Genomic DNA, 18,627 nt, shown 5'->3' with positions numbered 1-18,627 from the left:
ACATTTCCCAGGGACTGCCTGTGGAAGTTCTTCCTGCCGGCTGACTATCAGCCCATGAAGGTGACGGAGGCTGCACAGCCTGGACGGCCCCGGCAGATCCAGGCCTTCGAGCTCCGCATGAACATCATCGCTGATGCCACCATCGACCTGCTGTTTACCAAAAACAGGGTGACTCCCTCTGTCTGTCTCACAGGATCTCTCTCACCTCTCTCATCTCTCTCTCATCTGTCTCTCATCTCTCTCTCTCATCTCTCTCATCTGTCTCTCTCTCATCTGTCTCTCTCTCTCATCTCATCTCTCTCTCATCTCTCTCTCATCTCTCTCTCATCTCTCACTCTCTCTCTCTCTCTCTCTCTCTCTCATCTCTCTCATCTCTCTCTCTCTGTCTCTCTCTCTCTCTCTCTCATCTCATCTCTCTCTCATCTCATCTCTCTCTCTCTCTCTCATCTCTCTCTCATCTCTCATCTCTCACTCATCTCTCTCTCATCTGTCTCTCATCTCTCTCATCTGTCTCTCTCTCTCTCATCTCTCTCATCTCTCTCTCATCTGTCTCTCATCTCTCACTCATCTCTCTCTCATCTCTCTCTCATCTGTCTCTCATCTCTCACTCATCTCTCACTCATCTCTCACTCATCTCTCTCATCTCTCTCTCTCATCTCTCTCTCTCTCTCATCTGTCTCTCATCTCTCACTCATCTCTCTCTCATCTCTCACTCATCTCTCTCTCTCTCACCTCTCTCATCTCTCACTCATCTCTCTCATCTGTCTCTCATCTCTCTCACTCATCTCTCTCTCATCTCTCTCATCTCTCTCTCACCTCTCTCATCCCTCTCTCATCTCTCTCTCTCATCTCTCTCTCATCTCTCATCTCTCTCTCACCTCTCTCATCTCTCTCTCATGATTTTTTGTAGTGTGCAGTTAAACTTGTGCGAGGAATTTTAACAAGCTCTGAATGTTGTGCATAATAAATGTCAAGATAAATGTATGAAGAAAGCAGACTGCACGTAGTCAGGAAGAATCTTCTTTTATTTCTTCCTGTCTGGCCATTATATTGACATGATGCTTATCTTTGTTGCCAGGAAACCAACGCCATTCATGTGAATGTAGGTGCAGGTTCTTACCTGGAGGTCAACATCCCCATGACTGTTGGGGAGAATGGTATGTTTCAAATATTCTGAAATATGATTGAAATAATACTGAAATAATAATAACGTAGTCTGAAATATCATCATTTTAGCTCCTTATGATCAGTGTTACAGTTTAATCCTTAACACTGATTTATATCCATATAGAAATGATAAAAAATTAATACTAGGAACTGTTTCTCTTGGCAGCGTAATTGTTAATATCATCATTTTTATACAACAGTACAGTTGGTCATCAAGGTTTATTATGGAGAAGAAGGCCTTGCTTTGTGTTTGAGAATTAATGGCTCTCTCTGCCTGTCTGTCTCTCTGCCTGCCTGTCTCTCTGCCTGCCTGTCTCTCTGCCTGTCTCTCTGCCTGCCTGCCTGTCTCTCTGCCTGTCTGTCTCTCTGCCTGCCTGTCTCTCTGCCTGCCTGCCTGTCTCTCTGCCTGCCTGTCTCTCTGCCTGCCTGTCTCTCTGCCTGTCTCTCTGCCTGCCTGTCTCTCTGCCTGTCTCTCTGCCTGCCTGTCTCTCTGCCTGTCTCTCTGCCTGCCTGCCTGCCTGCCTGTCTCTCTGCCTGCCTGCCTGTCTCTCTGCCTGCCTGTCTCTCTGCCTGTCTCTCTGCCTGCCTGCCTGTCTCTCTGCCTGCCTGTCTCTCTGCCTGCCTGCCTGTCTCTCTGCCTGCCTGCCTGTCTCTCTGCCTGTCTCTCTGCCTGCCTGCCTGTCTCTCTGCCTGTCTGCAGGCTACTCCCCCACCATCAAGGGCCAGCTGCTCCACGTGGACACCACCAGCAGCATGCAGTACAGGACTCTCCTGGAGGCGGAGATGTTGGCTGTAAGCAGCACACAACTGGACCAGAAGCTTTTCCATTTGGTTTTTATGGATATTAGTGAATGAAGGAACATGTTTTCAGTAATATAATGGAAATTACATTTTCAATGAGATGTTTTTAATCTATTAAAATTAGAATACCTCTAGCAGCTACCATACCATCACTTTTCTAAAATTAGAATTGCTATGGTATAATATAGACTTTGAGTGTGAATTTCTTTCCATTTTCAACGTCCAAAATTTACTGGGAGAACACAAGAGCTTTTTCTGCTTGACAGCCTAAATTGGTGTGATTTGACTTTATGACCAGAACACTTGGTTATCTTTTCTTCTCCAGTTTCATGTGATAGCCAGCTACCCTCGGGTGTGGAACATGCCTCAGTCGTGGCAGTGTGAGATTGAGGTGTACAAGGCCACCTATCACTTTATCTATGCTCAGAAAAACTTCTTCTCTGGTGAGCGAGTCCACTAGCATCACAGCCATTTCGCTGCCTTCAGTGCCACACTGAAATATACGTAAGCACACAATATTTTCTTTTTCCTTTCCTAGACCTGATCAAAGATTGGGCAAGTGACAGTGCTCCAGATATCTATTCCTTTGTCCCCTATTCCTGGACGTTCAAGATCCTTTTCCACCAGTTTGAAATGATCTGGGCAGCAAACCAGCACAACTGGGTCGACTGTTCCACCAAGCAGCAGGAGAATGGTACGACAAAAGCCTGTGAATTTCAAACATATCATTGGCTATCTCTAGAATTAGAGAAGTAAGGGATTAAATGTAAATATAACAGTAATTTGTGAGGACGATTTAACTGATGTGGGCCAACTTAATATTACTTGTAACTAGTTTCTTAAAGATGCCAAAAGGTAAAAAACCGCTCTCGGGCTGTGGCTGTGAAATGGCTTTGCCAAGCAAATGCCTTGTTCCTGCTGCCAGCTGATGCTCCTGACAGCAGCCAGACCGTATTACTAGACCCTATATACTCCTTTAAATCCCAGAGCAGTACAGACTAATCCGCTGCTTTTATGGATCTTCTGTAGTGTACCTGGCAGCATGTGGTGAGACGCTCAATATAGACTTCACTTTGCCTTTCAACGAGTTTGTTCCAGCCACCTGCCACACACGTTTCAGCCTGAAGGTGAGTCATGCTGTAATTTGTCCCATTTTCTAATTTATTCTTCAACTAAAACCTTATTATTTCCCTCCTGTTTGGGATATCAGCATGTTCCCATTATTAAGGTGGATAATATTGTTTTATCTACAACTAGGTCTAACCTCTTGGACACCAAATATAAGTTTTCAGGGTTGTTTACGTGCACGTGAATGCTTTCTCCTCGTTAGGCAGAGGACACAGATTTGCGACTGTCCTTGCCAGAGTGCCACCCAAGTCGCTGCCCTCTCCTCACTCTGGCCAAAGACTATCAGAACATCAAACTTCCCCCAGATATGTTTATCCCAGGGGAGAACCAAAGTGCTCCACCAGCCAAAACAGCAAAGTCCCGCTGGAGGAACATCACCCATGCAGAGTGAGTGTGGAAACAGTGAGTTGTAACATTGGTTCCTGTACAGGATCCACTCAGGAGATGTTCTCATCTGTCTCTTCCGTGTCTTCTGTCTAATTTGAGACTGTTATGTGTTAGTAGCTTTGTGCATGTTACTGTCTTCACCCCCTTTAGGCAGTATCCATTCTATCAAATGTTGGAAGCAGTGTCCCCATGTTGGAAAAACCACACTAAAGTTCAATAAAAGTTTAGAAAATTGTCCTTGTTAGTAGCGTTTTTCACTCTGTACGAGCCTTCATCTGAATTGCCTGTGGAGCGCTGCCCACTGGGATGCTTCTAGATTGGGCATGACCCTTTCAGCGTCTCACGGCGGCCGTGACTGTGACTGTAGTTCCTGGAGACTCTGTCCATAAAGTCAAAGACGGACTGGAAAATTCACTCGAAATGATTAGAAAACAGCCTGGTGTCTTCAGACTAAGTGCAGATTCGATGTGTTTTTCCTCCCATCAGAGCCGGCTGGGTGGATTGCTGGAGTGTTCCCAACTTCCTGCTCATCATCGACTACACGTGGCACCCCATCTACCCCCAGAAGGCTGATGAGCAGCTCAAACAGTCGTGTGAGCTTGCTGCTTCAGCACTGTGCTCTAACCCTTTGTTATCAACTTTTAATGTTGTCCATCATGTTGACAGGACTTTTTAACGAATCCTTATCAATACCATTATCAATACAGTTCTTTTTTTTAAAAAACTTCAGCACAATGTTGTTTATTATTTTTCTATTAATCTGCATGTTTTTTGTGTGTGAAGTGTCAGAGATGGAAGAATCCATGTTGTCAGCTCTGCGCCCCCCTGAGCACACCTCCGTTCCACCACGCTACACTTCTGCTTCTACCGCTGCTGCTCACACCCGCCTGTCCACTGACCCCTCGGAGCTGCCCCCTGACAGACTTCATGTGGAGATGGAAATGTCACCAGATTCCCAAATCATCCTCTACGGACCGCTGCTCAGAGCACTCATCTCCATCAAGGTACGGGAAGGTCTGATCGTAGTGTGTAACCGGGTTCTATCCAGAGAGATGAGTGGTTCTTGTGATGTCTGAGGTATTAAATAGTGACGCCATCTTACCCCCATTATCGCAGGAAAATTATTTTGGTGAGTATGACATGTACACAGACTTTGAAGAGGTTGTGTCCAGCCCCGTGTTGTCCACCTCCACCTCCTCCGGCCTGGGCTGGTCTCCCTTGGGAGTGGAGGACAGCGAACGGAGGGACACCTCAGACTTACATCCCCTTGACCTGCGCCCCTGGGACATCACCGTGTACATCAACCTCTACAAAGTCCATGGCCGGCTTCCAATGGTAAATGCTTCAAAAGAGCTTCTATTGTTCTACATTTTAAGTGTGATTTACAATAAATGAATGTACTGTCAGGATGCACACATTAAAAGGTGAAGCCCACACTAATGGTAGCACATTTCTCAGTGTTTTCATTTAGCTCTGCCAGCTACACAATTTCTAGCGTTTCACATTTGATAGCAGCGTGGTGTTAGTGTCTGCATGTATGCTCACTCTCCTCTGTGCCTCCAGCACTGCAGCAGCGAAGGTCCCGAGGGTCCCTCCGGCTTCTTGGAGCGGCTGTGTTTTGAGATGAAGAAAGGTTATAAGGAGACAATGCTTCAGCTGCTCCTCTCTCCCATTCACATCTTTGTCAGTGACAACTGTCAGGTGGGGACATATGGTCAGATTCAGATTCAGATTCAGATCCTTTATTGTCCCACACAGGGAAATTTACAGTGCAACAACAGCAAGAGCACGCAGAGAAAAATAAGATAAAATCGAATAGAATAGAATTTGGAATATACAAAGAGGATGTATATTTACAATAATCCAGGTAAATGGATACTCGGCCCCTGTATACCTGTACAGGTACAGAGGGTGAATACTATATACATATCAGAATATATAAACTCATGTTTGTCTTGAACAGTTTCTACATGAGCCTAGAATTCAACCTATGGAAGTTTGTGATCAGAGGGTTACAATAAAGAAATGGTAGAAATTAAGCTTGTGAATCTATTTTGCAGGTGAGTATCTGATTGGATCACAATTGTGAAACCTTTATTTGGAGCAAATGAGCAAATGTCAGAGCAAATGTCTTTTCAAATTCCACAAGCTTCCCCTGATATTTTTCAACCAAAATAGGGATGAAAGGATGCTAACGTTTCCTTTGTCTTCCTGATTGGAAGTGTTTGCATGTCTGACTCGATGCATTTGCCCACAGCGGCCCACCACCGATGGGGTGTTGAGGGACGGCCATCTGAGCCTGTCTGGCCTCCAGATGAGGGCTCACGCAATGTTCTCCGCTCAGGGCCTCCCTGCGGACAGCGACACACTGGAGTATGCGTGGCTCATTGACATGCAGGCTGGGGGGCTCACTGGTAGGGTCACCGTTCCACAGGTGGGTGTGATTAGAATTGTTGCCTCATAGATCATGACTCTCTCAGCTGAAGTGATAATTGTGTTTGTGCGTGAGTATCGGGCACATTTCAAGTCATATTGTGTGAAGCACAATGAATCCTGTGTAATCTCCCAGATTTTCTAATCACGCTACAAGAAGCTGTCGTGTTGCTGTATCCAGGCGTTCCTCGTTGTGTCTACCTCAGACTGACCGTTTTTACTGCAGTGTTGGCTTATACTGTGAACATTCTTTATTGATGTTCCAGACCATCATTCAGTGTTTGTCTGTGTCTCTTTATTAGGTGGCCAGCATCATAGAGTGGGGGGAAACGTTCCTGTTCCATGTGGTGTCTCAAGAGTTCCATCTCGAACAACCAAAGCCGTCTGTCATCTGCCAGCATGGCGCCGATCGTCGCAATTGTGATGCCAAGGTTGAAACAAAAATAATAAACACAGTTTATTCCTTGTTTTATTCTTCCAGCTCCAAACTGCGATGCCTGTCTGAAGTCCACACATGAAGCAACCCAAAGTGCTGATCCTAGCTCAGGCATTGAAAGGGTGTCAGAGCTGCCCAGTTTTAAAGGAGATGAAAATTGGACCTGATTGCTAAAGATGACTCTCACTGCACAGGACTTGTGACAAGAAAAGGGTTAGGGTAAAAAGAAGAAAGCGTGTCACAGCAGGAGAAGCTGAAATAGCTTCTGCACGAAGCTATTGATCACAGAAGCTACACTGGTCCGCAGAGCCAACACACACAATAATGTTTAAAGTAACATAAAGAGGCAACGTGTGTGTGTGTCTCACAGGAAGGTGTTGTTTGTGTATGAATATGTACAAGGATATTTTTCTAACCTGTGCCAGAGAGCCCCCCATTAGTTACAGCAGCTGTGGCCTCAGGCTGGATAACAGCAAGCTAGCTTCCATGAAAATTCCAGGTTCTGGTGCTGAATCATTTTTGTGTTTCAGATGAGCTGCCTGCCTGGTCACTGTCGCACATCAGAGGAGCTAAAGTACACCATGACCCGACTGGCCATGGATGGAGTCGACCTGTTTGTGGTGGAGCACGGTTGTGCCACCAGCATCAAGGTAAGTCGTCGGAGCCATTTATGAACTGTAATAAAGACAACTTGAAGCAGTATGTAAAACAATATCTTTTCCATTCTGTCTGCGCAGACAGGCGTCATTCGTGTAGCTAACTGCAACCTTCACAACCAGGCAGTGGGAGAGGGTATCAGTGCTGTGGTGCAAGACGTGAACATCCGGCAGTACATCGAGCAGCAGCAGCAGCAGCAGCAGCAGCAGCAGCATGCTGAGGCCACCAGGCTGCAGACAGCAGGACAGGCTCCTGCACAGCCGTTAGCTCTTGGTCAGCCTCCTTTGCTGCGCCGTTCTGTCTGGCTGGAGGCGGGTTCAGTCAACATGAACCTCATTACTGCAGATATTGCTTTGGCTGCTGACCACCCGGCAAAATGTGAAGTCCAGAGACATTTTTTGGAACTGCACGATGCTCAGACCAAAAGGTATTTAGGGCAGACCAGGATTTGTGTCTCGTCTGTGTGTTTCATGCATCTCACATTGTGTCGTGGAAGATTTTGTCCAAAAAGCACTCCGGCTAGGTTTTTAAATGAAAAGCCACAAAACACTGATCGGGTAGCACGTTTATATTGCGCAATCTGGAGACAACAAAGCTCCAGTACAGGTGAACATCAGAAAAGTGCCTCTCCGAAGGGAACGTTCAGACGGCAGACGCACCCCAGTGAGCTCTCCTAAAAAGGTGACATTCCCAGCCTGATCGGGGACCTCTTCCTGTCTGGCTGCCAAACAGGCAGCGTCCATTTCCAGACGTCTTCACAGGCTCCCAGCGCCTGCTGACCGTTGCATGTTTCCCAGTAACTGAGCCTTTTGACACCTGTCATCTATATGGTGAACTCAACATGGTCCTGGAAGCTGGAGAATTCCCTCATCAACTGTTTGGGTTAAGAAAAAGTTTTAATAAGTTGCTATTGTTCCTTTTCATCATTCTAACCCTAACCCTGAGTACCACTGACAACACAGCTGTCATCAAGGTCCGATAACCCTTTTGGAAAATTCTTAACAAAATCACCCTCGTGAAACTTTGTGTGAAAATGGTACACAGTAGAGATATGATAATTAAGCACGTTGAAGCCGGCAGACTGGTGGGGCTGTCTGTGGTCATAGAGCCACCATCACTTTTCAAGTTCTCATCAAGCAGCAGGGAACGGTTTTCAGTCCAGATCATCCTACTTGACATTGAAATTGTTTGATATTTCCTTTGCCAAACTATAGGATTATTGGAGGTTATCTCCTACTGGGACAGTGAGGAGATGAATGCAGGCGTTAATTCACTGCTGTCTATCAATGGTCCACAGAAAGCTGCAGCCTCTCTTTGTTACTGCAGATACAGCATCATTTTAAGCATCACTCTGTGATCATCTCCTCCATTGCTGTCTCGTTCTCAGACTCTGGTTCCTGTGGCCAGAAGAGGCCACGAACCGCAACAAGCGCAGCAGGAACCGCTGCGGCTGCCTCGGAGGTTGCAGGTTTTTTGGAGGCACCAACATGAGCCTGGATTTCTTCAAGCTTGAAGAGCTGACGCCATCGTCTTCGTCTGCATTTTCCTCCTCCAGCACTGACTCTGACATGTCTTACGGCCAGTCTCTACTACAGCCGGGGGAGTGGATTATTACCAAGGAAACACCAAAAGTAGATGGTATCGATCTGCTTCTAAATCGAAATTTGCATATATAGTTTTGATTTTTCCATAAAGCTAAATGAAGACCAAGCATTCCTTTCTATCCAGTTACAAGCATATGCTTTCTTCTTACAGTCAGATTTGACCCATATCCTCTATTTAGTCATTACATTAGAATTTATTTTGGAATGTCATAGTTCACGTTGTCATTGATTTGATAAAACTGTGACCAGCATGAAAATGCCAATCTACAAATATTTTTAGGGAGAGTTGTTGGACTTAAGTCAGACGCACGCTCGCCATGCCTTCCCCCTGAGCTGCCGGAGAGACGTGGGCATCAACTTCTCAGCCTCCAGGTTCCCCAACGTTCCCACAGCTCTGCATCATCGTCTGAAGAAAATAGTTCATGTAGTGCAGCACTGCCCCTGCTGGCGGGAGAGCGGGATAGTCCATCACCAGGCACAGAGCACATGTACACCATGAATGGGAAAAGCCCTGCCGAGTGAGTAAAGCCCACGTCCTCTTCTGGCCCGAGTGCGGTGCTGTTTAATGTGTCATGTATGTTCAGATATTGCCCTATGAATAAAAGCACATAGGAATAACTGGAAGGTTTCATTTTCACTCCAAGTATTACTTACCTGTTCTCACCTGCAGCACCCTAGGAGATGTTCCAGAGGGCTCTGCAGTTTCACCCAATAGCTCCCAGGACCGCTCCTCTGTGCACTCACCCCTCCGCTCTCCCCTTAAGCAGCAGTCCTCGGTGCATTCGGGCCGACTGGGCAGCACAAAGAGCCTGTCAGCTGCTGTTTTCACTGACAAACCTCCACCAGTCCTGTCTGGAGGCGTCCAGTTCAGCAGTGAGGTTTCTCGCAGCGACGAGAATGTCCTGGACTCACCACGCCAGCGGAGGAGCTATGGCTCTTTTCCCTTCACACCCTCAGCAGACTCCAACACCTTCCACCAGTACCGCTCGGCAGACTCCAGCATGTCGGTGGCTGACAGCGAGGCCTACTTCTCTGCTGCTGAAGACTTTGAACCAATCAGCAGTGCAGACGAGGGTCCGGGGACGTACCCGGGTCGCAAGAAAAAGAGGAGGCAGCAAATGCAGCAGCCCCAGCAGCCAGCGTACCACATGGACCACTACAGGTGTGCTAACAGAAAGGTTCCACGGTGGCGTGCAGAACAAGTGACTTGCTGTAGCTGCTCTTATAAAAGTCCCAATCATTTTAAGATTTGCAACTATGATAGTAAAATAGAGCGCTGGCTCCTGCTTAAGAGCAGGATTAAGGTGATCTCAATTTGATCTCATCTAAAGGATGAATCATGTAACCATCTGTGATGGCTGTGGCTTTGTGGCAAAGGAGATGTTGGAAGGGGGCAGATGCTGTCTGGTAGAATGCTCTTTCAGCCACGCTGACGCAGCCACTGCACAAACACATAATCCTTCTACTGTGAGGAAAGGCTTCAGGTAGCACAAGATGAGCTTAAATTCTAGATCATAAACACCTCTGACGCAATATTTTCCCCTCCAGCCGGAGTTCCATTTATCACAGCGTTGAAGGCCCCCTCACCTACGTTCTCAACGGAGAGCTGATCACCGAGCCTCGCCCCTTGCCCATGCCCCCGACATTGCCCCCACTGCCACCCCAGCCCCTGCCCAGTCACACATCCCAGGCCTCCTTTGTCTCAGCCTTGGCCATGGAAGAGGAGAGCTCAGTGGAAGCAGAGAAGACTGCTGAACCAGGGCCTGTGACCCGCCAGCCCCATGTTATGGCATGCTACCAAAGCTATCTCGCCCATTACCAGGTAATGTTAGCTTAGATTGTGTCCACGGAGAATCTTACTGTGATATTGTTTTGCTTTATTTTAACTGGCTTTCTTTTTAAATTCTATTCTACCAAATATCTGATCAGATGAAGAGTCTGATCCATATATACAGCGTCCGTTCATCTGTGAAATTGTATCCTACTTGGTGATAGATGGCCAAAGGCATGGAAGAGGGCCTCTGGCTTCACTGGGAATTGCTGGATTTATCTTTTCTTTGTCCCCCTCAAATTCCTAGGTCTCCAATTGGTCTGTCAAACAACCCACCAATAAGAGGACGTCGAAATCTTCTCTTCATCGTCCCTTAGATTTGGACACACCCACCAGTGAGGAGAGCTCCGCCTCCTTTGACCAGCTGTCTGTCCCCAGTTTTAAGGTCTTTGTCATTAACACTCCGCAGACTTAATGAACATAATATACAACTCAAATTTCAGAATCTCTTCATCTATAGATGGAAAATATCTGAGGATTGACTCATAAAATACACTCTGCTTTGATCTTACAGATGATAAAGCAGGGCTTGTCAGCCAGCTCTTTACTGGACAGAGGGGTTGAGCTGATGGGCGAGAACAACAGGTATGAAAGCCAGCGTCCATCTGTCAGAATCCTCCTGACTTAGTGCTCATCCTGTTGGAATTATTGAAACTGGCTTTATCTAGTTGAATGATTTGGTTGAAAACAGCACACCATATACACCACTGGATAAGAGGGCCATGGCGAACGCTGAGGAGGATACAGCAACAGACGACTGGACTCTAGAACAACCGCTAACACAGACCAGGACCACTGCTATAGTGGAGGTGAAAGGTGCCATCAATGTGGTTCTTACACCCCTTGTGGCAGAAGCTCTGGACAGGTAACAACGATAGCGAACTGCGTGCCTTTGAGGGTTTTACTTCTGAGTGCTCATTTATACATGGATTTACCTCTATTTTCAAAGCTATATTATATGAGTTGGTGGTCCTCACCTCCTTGTCACATTTTTTGCCTCAAATAAGTCAAATCCTTATGGACACTAATATTGAAACTTCAATTTAAAATTCAGCTCTCAAAGTTTTGGTGTTAGTTATTGCATTTTCTGATTGCGTAGGAAGCCTTTGGTGAAATCAAACAGCCAGAATAGCAAGTTTGGGCAGATGTTGGGCATCAGAAAACCCTGGCCTTTCTGACGCTGGCCATGAATATGGACTAATGCCTGTTTTCTTTTAGGTACATTGAGTCCATGGTTCATTTTGCCAGTATACGTCACCCTGCAACCATTCTGGATGACCTACACGGCAAAGTCCTCAATGAAGCCTATCAAATCAGCAAGTCAACGGTGACTGATTCTGTACGTACGGAGGTGCAAAGACAGGAGCACTTTGGCTCTGTTAGGACTGTGAAGATTTAAATCTCCATATACAGTTGCAATCAGAAGTATGCAGCCACCTTTGCCCATCCTTCACATGCAAAAGCCTTGCTCAGTCACATTTGATGCTCTTTGTGTTGCACCACCAAAGACTTCCTGTCAGATTGGAGTTGGCTAACTGAGAGGAACCCTCCAGGATCTTTTCCAGCCCATAGAACTGTATCCCAACACGGTGCTCCTATCTAGATTCCTCTTGGGATATGTTTGCAGCCAAGAATGGAGACCTTAAGAAGCGAAGCCCTTATCCCAACGTTATGGACGTGTCCTGCAGTCATACGGGGGCTTCCCTTCGGTGCCCTGACTTTGCTTTTTAATGGCTCTTGATGAAATTGGGCTTTCTTCCAGTTTCTTCAGTGTTAAACTTCTGAATAAAGCTCTCTTGAAATGTTAATTACAAAACAATCTTATAGGTCTTTAAGTGGGGATGAAGTAATCCCTCTTGTTTTTGCTACAATGGCAGCTGACCTGGAAGACCGTTATGGGTGGGCTTCACCTGCATCACGGCAGAACCAACTGAACCAGCATTTCAGACTCCTAAAAGGCTTCAATATCTGTCCTCCACTCTAAAAACTGCTTCCAAAGCCACATTATATAGGTGTTGACTAATGTCATCATTTATGTCCTGTGGTGGTTCTGTATGGAGTCCCACTTAACTCATAAAGAAGTCCTCAATGTACAGTCTTGCTTTCTTAAAGAAGTGATCAATCTTTGCAATAGTTGGGGGGGGTGTTGGTGATTTCTGATTGCAACTGAATAAATCAAATTCGATAGCCAACTAATTTACTAAATCACGAACAGCAACTCTTGTAATGAGAGAGGGTGTGAAGTGTCCTTACGCAGCACTATTTGATGCCTTACTGACCCATTCTCTGACTCTGGCCCCACACAGAGCCAAACGGGAAAGCAAGAGCCTAAGCTGGTCAAGGAGGGCCCGGACGCCACCTTGCTCAACATCTCTCATGGGCCGACAGACCTGTCGGTTAAACCGGATAATGTAAAAATCAAAGGCCTTCAAGCCAACGTCTCAGTCCCCAAGGTGAGGGCCATGGCTAGATGATGACAGGCCATCTCTGCAGTACATCTGCAACTTTATATATTGTTTTGCAGCAGCTCAATATAGATTTTCACTCTTCATTTCACATCATCATATGCTAAATTGATAAGCTACACAGTTTAGCCTCCTTTGTGTTTTATCTTTCTGATAAAATCCCTTTGTACATAAAAATATCCAAAAATTGCTCCATAGATAATAGGACCATTCATCTGGTGAGACATAAGCATTCAAATTTAATGTGTGTCCTAATTATTCCTTTTCAAAGTGTCTAGTTTTCGTCATGCACTGCAGCGTGGCTCATGATGACGTGTTGAACATTCTTGTGTGTGCAGGTGAATCTCTGCCTGCTGCAGGCTTCTGTGGAGGAGGGCTCGCCATCGTGCACTAACAAGTGCGTCACACACGTGTCTCTTGTGGCTCTGTGCTTCGACAGGATTGCCACTCAGTTCAGAATGAACAGGTATCACATCAATTAGTGTGCAGCGATGCAGCAGGGACACGTGGACGTGTTGGATGGAACGTCAAACGGGTTCTTCCTGGTCCTTTCAGGGGTATTGTAGAGGAAACCCCCCCCACCACGGAACACGGACGGCCATCCGTCATGTTGGAAAAGTACGCCTCGGCCACCAAGATGCAGCCTCAGTCTTCTGGCTCACTGCGTTCCAACGCTGGCATCGAGAAAGGCAAAGAGATCGCCGCCAGGCTGAACATCCACCGCATCCACAGCCAGCTGCGAGGCCTCGACTCCACAGGTCAGACTGGAGCAGCGGCCCCGCTTCTTCTTGTGAATAGACTTTGACAAGAAAAGGAAATAATTGACTGCCCCTGATTTAGAACATTAAGCTTAGTTCAAACCTTTCAGCATTTCACACAAAGTAATCCTAAATTTGGTGCATGTTGCACTTCTGTTGTCCTAACTCTTGTCTGCTATATTCCTACATCTCCTCCCGGTTCTGTTCAGACATCGGCATGTGTGCCATCACAGCAATCCCTTTGGAAAAGTCCAAAGTGCTGTTTGGCCTGGAAGAGCTGGAGGAGTTTTCAGTGGTTGATGAAACGGATCCCCAGGCAACAGCAAGTGATCTTGGCCGCATCGCGTGCCTGGAGAAGTGGGGCTGGATCATGTTTGAGTGTGGCATTGAAAACCTCACAGTCAAAGGTTGGACATCCCTGAGCAGGAATAGTCCCATCTTGAGAACACAGGTGGCAACATTCTATCATACACTTTGCAGGAGGTCGTCAGTCAGGAGCCGTTCTTTATAATGCCTTTGGTGTGATGGGCAACTCTGACACTGGGGGCCAACCTGGCACGTCCAAGTTCAACGGCTCCACCGGCTCTCAGACAGGCAGTGGCTACAGCACAGACATGTCCGATGACAACCTGCCACACGATGCCATCAGTCCCGTTTCTGATGCCAACGAACCCTCCGATGACTCCGATGAACAGGTGAAATGTTTATGGCGTCATTAGCTAAGGCTTATTTGATTGGATTCTCTCAGACTTGAGTCCAGTCAAGGCCTTTATAATGCTGGATGAAAGTGTCCTGCAGTCTTTTAACCCTATACCGGTGATGTCATCTACTCTCCTACGCTTTCATACCCTGAAGGATGAAGGGGTGGAGTCGGACGACCTGAAGAGAGATCTGCCCCTCATGCCCCCTCCTCCTGACTCCAGCAACATGAAACTGACAATCAGGCAGATCTGGTTCAGTTTTGCTGCTCCGACAAATGTGCGTTCCCCTTCACAGGCCATTTCCAGGTACTGACCACGGCCCGGTTCTTTATTATTCAGAAGATCGACTGTATTCTGGCTTTTGCATGATAACATCAACGTGTACGTACGATGTTGTGGATCACACCCAGCTTTTCAAAGGGCTCGTCTATTTTATTGTCAGACCTACGGGTCTTTCTTTCACACCATCGGTGCTCCAAAGGCAGAATGTGCAGTAGCACCACTTGAGTTCTGAAGAACTCTGTCTGCTCTTGTGTGTCAAACGCTATCAAACATGCTGGTCTTGCAAATCTGCCAGCTTCTTAGCCCTCCACTGCTCAAACTGATAAGTTCTTTCAGTTCTGACTTGCTTCATCATTCAAGTACCCGGGTCCCTGGGTACTTGGGTCCCCGGGCCCCTGGGCCCCTGGGTCCCCGGGCCCCTGGGTACATCTTAATAGGATGTCTTTTTTAATGTTAGAACGTTAAAAGGTGTCCCCTCCTGTGATTTGCATGGTCCTGATCTCCTTCCAGGCAGCTGAATTTGCTGAGCACAGCCACTCCTGCAATTGGAGCCTGGTTGGTTCCCGTTGACCAACTCAAATCTTCTCTGCGTAAACTGGACATGGAGGGAACTCTGCGGATTTGTGCTGTCATGGGCTGCATCATGACCGAAGCTCTGGAGGTCAGCAGGTCTCCATGGAGAGCCAGGCTCGAACCCTTCGCATTAATACTCACAAAAAACAAGCAAATTTGTTCAAAATACTTCTTGAACTATTTCCATTGTTCTTCCTCAGAAAAAGAGCATCCACATTCCCATCAGGAGTAAATACAACCGTGTGACCAAGCGAGCTCGGTATCTGCATGAGAACCCTTCCTGTATGCTCTGTAACATCCTGCACCGCTACCTGCAGCAGGCCGACTACTCCGTGATAGAAGAGGCAACGATGGTCAGTACGCCACCGTCTGCCCTCCTTTCCCTTCATGGTTTAATGGTGCTGAGGGATCCTAATAGTGCTGCTCTGACATTTAGAGGTTTCCTCTCCTTTGTCACCCAGAATGACGGCGTTCCGGCACTTGTGACGTTAAAGAAGGGGCTTGTAGCTTTGGCCCGACAGTGGATGAAATTCATTGTGGTGACCCAAGGGTTCAAAGCTATTGGTCTGATGAGGCCCAACCAGCTGGCCAAACCCAAAGAGCCTCAGCAGAGTGAAGGCGACATCACTTTGGGCCTGGACAATGGTGCCGCTCTGCCCAGTGACACCAGTGCTGATGGAGCCGAATTTGAATTTGACGCAGGTGCGAACTTTCATCTTTCTGTCTGTTCCTTTGTTCTGTGTCCCTCACATCCGTTACTGTTTTACCTTTTATTCTGTTTATGGAGGTCCACGATCGGACCCTTGTTGGCACAAGGAACAACCTCTTGTTCTTTTTGGAGGTTTATTTGTTGTCATTTTTGTGAAGCCACAGTGAGTGAACACACCATGTTGCTGGAGGGAGTGTGCAGCCGTCCTCCTCCTAAAGACGCCAACTCTGGTCCCGTCAGCGGGGTGGAAATCATGAGGAAGCTGTCGAAGTCCCACACACACAACGAGTCTGCGCTCAGGATCAAGGTACAGTGCATCTGCTGGGAAGCAGCCGTACGGCATCTGGGCCTGTGCAGCATCAGCTCTCCCCTGGAGGGGGCGCTGGTCCACAGGTGGGGTGCAGCCGTTCCCATGGGCCGCGCTGGTGCTGGGAATTCTGAGGAAGCTGCCACTAGATCAGAGGGTACGGGGAGGACCCTGAAGGGGCGTGGGCATTAAGACACGCCTCTCCTCGTGGCGCCATAGCTCCCTGAAGGGGCGTGGGCATTAAGACACGCCTCTCCTCGTGGCGCCCTAGCTCCCTGAAGGGGCGTGGGCATTAAGACACGCCTCTCCTCGTGGCGCCCTAGCTCCCTGAAGGGGCGTGGGCATTAAGACACGCCTCTCCTCGTGGCGCCATAGCTCCCTGAAGGGGCGGTGCCGGTGCGGTATCGAGAGCACGGGGGTTCGGCGCTCGTGTTGCTGCACACTACATTCAAATAATCCAAATTCCGATGTGACGCATCACCATGTTGTGCTCGTTTCTTCTGTGTAAATTAAGACCAGTTTTTGTCCAGACGACATTGTAGAAATGAGGGTCTGAGCTCTGATGTTTCTGATTTATTTTCTGTGACCCAAGCAGTCGGTCAAAAATAAAATGTTCTGTCAACTCATTATTTAATGTAAAAGCCAAAGTCTACAGAACACTGCATCATCTGTCCTCCCTCTCAACAACAGATATACTTCCTTGTGTTAAGGTTGAGTCTCAGCAGTGTTTGTGGTTGTAACCTCCTCCTCTCTGCCCGTGTGACACCCAGGGTTCTCATCCGTACCAGTCGCTAAGCTACACCAGCGGCGACACGGCGGCCGACTCCCCCGCCCACGTGAGCCGCGCCGGCCTGCCAGCCAAAGACAGCCCCAGGAAGGAGAGCCTCCTCAGCAATCTGACAGGCAGCTTTCGGAGTCTGCACAACTTGCTGGAGGGCATACCTCCGAGGAACGAAGCATCTGCCGCCACAGCGGCCAAGAGCAGCTCGCTCACTCGCACAGGTACCAGCAATTAGGAGCTTTTCCTCAAAATTTCAATTTTACCTGCTAATGTTGGCATGGCTGCTCTAAATCATTCACATTTTAAATCAATTCTGGCTTGTTTTTGGGGTTCCTAGCAGGCTGGAAGTTGTATTGGAAAAAATAATTAGTTGTAATGTTGCTTAATCCTTGAAATACGAATGTTTTCAAAGAAAATTGGAGTCCAGATTTCTTGCAAAAGTGCAGAAATGTTGGAGACCAAAGGTCACTCAGTGTAAGAAGAATTCTTATAACGAGGGGACGTCTACTGGTCAGTCGTGATATTCACAGCTAATATAAAGGCCACGTATTTTCCTGAAGTGCATTTACAATGGAAAAGAGGTGAGAAGATCTAACTTTCATCATCTGATTGTGGGGCTCCATGGAGCAGGTCGGGCACCCCCAGCCAATGTCAAATAGCCCCTCCCCACGACCACGACCCTCTAGTAAAAAGTCATCAACGCACATCGACACTAGCTCACGAGCAACTCTGACAGTGTTGGTGTTTGCCACAGAGAAGTAATTTATCACAAACTCGGTGGTCTTCCAAGTCTGAGCCTTTCAGGAGAGCCAGCTGCTGCTTTTGTAGAAGGGGCGGGGCCAATAGTGGCGCTTGGTGACAGAAGCTGCCTCCAAAATGTCATTTGCCAGAGTTAGGGGAAAAAAGAAACATGTCATGGCCTCCAGCCCACGCCAATAGCACAATTTAGCTTTTAAAGCTGGGCTCTGCCCATAGGGGGCATCACTCTTACATTTCTAATACAAAATACACCCAACTGAAGCACTTACACACAGGAAAATGTCAAAAGTTGGACCAAAATCAATCTCCAACACTACTTCATACCCAATAAATGTGTTTTCAACAGGAAAAAAGTGGTTTTGAGGTGTAGTCACGCTTTACTTGAATCTTGTGTTCTTCTATGATGCACGACATCATCTCCTGTTGAGATGTTGGTCCTTTGCCATTATTTGTGTTTGCTGATGTAGCATGTTTTCAACCTTTCTGCACTTCAGGAAACAGCTTGGGGACAGACATGCTCACTGAGCACCCGCTGTTGTCGGAGCCTTCCTCTGTCAGCTTTTATAACTGGATGTCGAATGCAGTGGGCACCAGAACAGGGCCTGGGCTCCAGGACTCCCCAGTGAATCGCTCCCAGCATAACAGCCTGCAGACAGGTCAGACAGGTCAGACTGGGCAGACTGGGCAGGCTGGGCATCTGTTGCTGCCTCTTTCCTGCCCCTCTCATATTCACTTCAATTGAGTCTCCTCTACATTTGATGGATGCAGAGTCCAGTGTCATTATTCTAATTTAGTTTGTGGGTCACCACTCGTGCCCAACCAGCGAAGGGATGCAGGGAAATGTTCAT

General features: G+C 47.4%; 1 protein-coding gene across 4 annotated transcripts in view; it reads left to right on the top strand.

Moving 5' to 3' along the window:
* kiaa1109 (KIAA1109 ortholog) overlaps positions 1–18,627 on the top strand; it is a 64,553-nt gene that overhangs the window by 8,006 nt on the left and 37,920 nt on the right. For all 4 annotated transcript variants that reach the window (XR_008946644.1, XR_008946643.1, XM_057011869.1 and 1 more), the window contains exons 11-45: positions 12–168; positions 1,079–1,157; positions 1,868–1,959; positions 2,294–2,411; positions 2,507–2,662; positions 2,998–3,095; positions 3,299–3,483; positions 3,970–4,076; positions 4,267–4,487; positions 4,600–4,818; positions 5,047–5,184; positions 5,741–5,917; positions 6,219–6,347; positions 6,883–7,002; positions 7,090–7,436; positions 8,397–8,647; positions 8,894–9,131; positions 9,284–9,775; positions 10,162–10,435; positions 10,692–10,829; positions 10,959–11,029; positions 11,136–11,309; positions 11,663–11,783; positions 12,751–12,897; positions 13,248–13,375; positions 13,465–13,667; positions 13,877–14,074; positions 14,148–14,362; positions 14,523–14,674; positions 15,161–15,311; positions 15,424–15,576; positions 15,685–15,925; positions 16,091–16,239; positions 17,010–17,241; positions 18,274–18,435. Coding sequence is in view for 2 of the 4 variants with exons in the window: in XM_057011869.1 (XP_056867849.1) it covers positions 12–168; positions 1,079–1,157; positions 1,868–1,959; positions 2,294–2,411; positions 2,507–2,662; positions 2,998–3,095; positions 3,299–3,483; positions 3,970–4,076; positions 4,267–4,487; positions 4,600–4,818; positions 5,047–5,184; positions 5,741–5,917; positions 6,219–6,347; positions 6,883–7,002; positions 7,090–7,436; positions 8,397–8,647; positions 8,894–9,131; positions 9,284–9,775; positions 10,162–10,435; positions 10,692–10,829; positions 10,959–11,029; positions 11,136–11,309; positions 11,663–11,783; positions 12,751–12,897; positions 13,248–13,375; positions 13,465–13,667; positions 13,877–14,074; positions 14,148–14,362; positions 14,523–14,674; positions 15,161–15,311; positions 15,424–15,576; positions 15,685–15,925; positions 16,091–16,239; positions 17,010–17,241; positions 18,274–18,435 (6,233 nt within the window). In the remaining 2 variants the exon portion in view is untranslated. The remainder of the gene's footprint in view (positions 1–11; positions 169–1,078; positions 1,158–1,867; positions 1,960–2,293; positions 2,412–2,506; positions 2,663–2,997; positions 3,096–3,298; positions 3,484–3,969; positions 4,077–4,266; positions 4,488–4,599; positions 4,819–5,046; positions 5,185–5,740; positions 5,918–6,218; positions 6,348–6,882; positions 7,003–7,089; positions 7,437–8,396; positions 8,648–8,893; positions 9,132–9,283; positions 9,776–10,161; positions 10,436–10,691; positions 10,830–10,958; positions 11,030–11,135; positions 11,310–11,662; positions 11,784–12,750; positions 12,898–13,247; positions 13,376–13,464; positions 13,668–13,876; positions 14,075–14,147; positions 14,363–14,522; positions 14,675–15,160; positions 15,312–15,423; positions 15,577–15,684; positions 15,926–16,090; positions 16,240–17,009; positions 17,242–18,273; positions 18,436–18,627) is intronic.

Source organism: Takifugu flavidus, chromosome 16, assembly GCF_003711565.1.
Source record: "Takifugu flavidus isolate HTHZ2018 chromosome 16, ASM371156v2, whole genome shotgun sequence".
NCBI classification, from domain to species: Eukaryota; Metazoa; Chordata; class Actinopteri; order Tetraodontiformes; family Tetraodontidae; genus Takifugu; species Takifugu flavidus.
The sequence above is the reverse complement of the archived record's forward strand: the minus strand, read 5'-3'. Positions and strand labels throughout refer to the sequence as shown.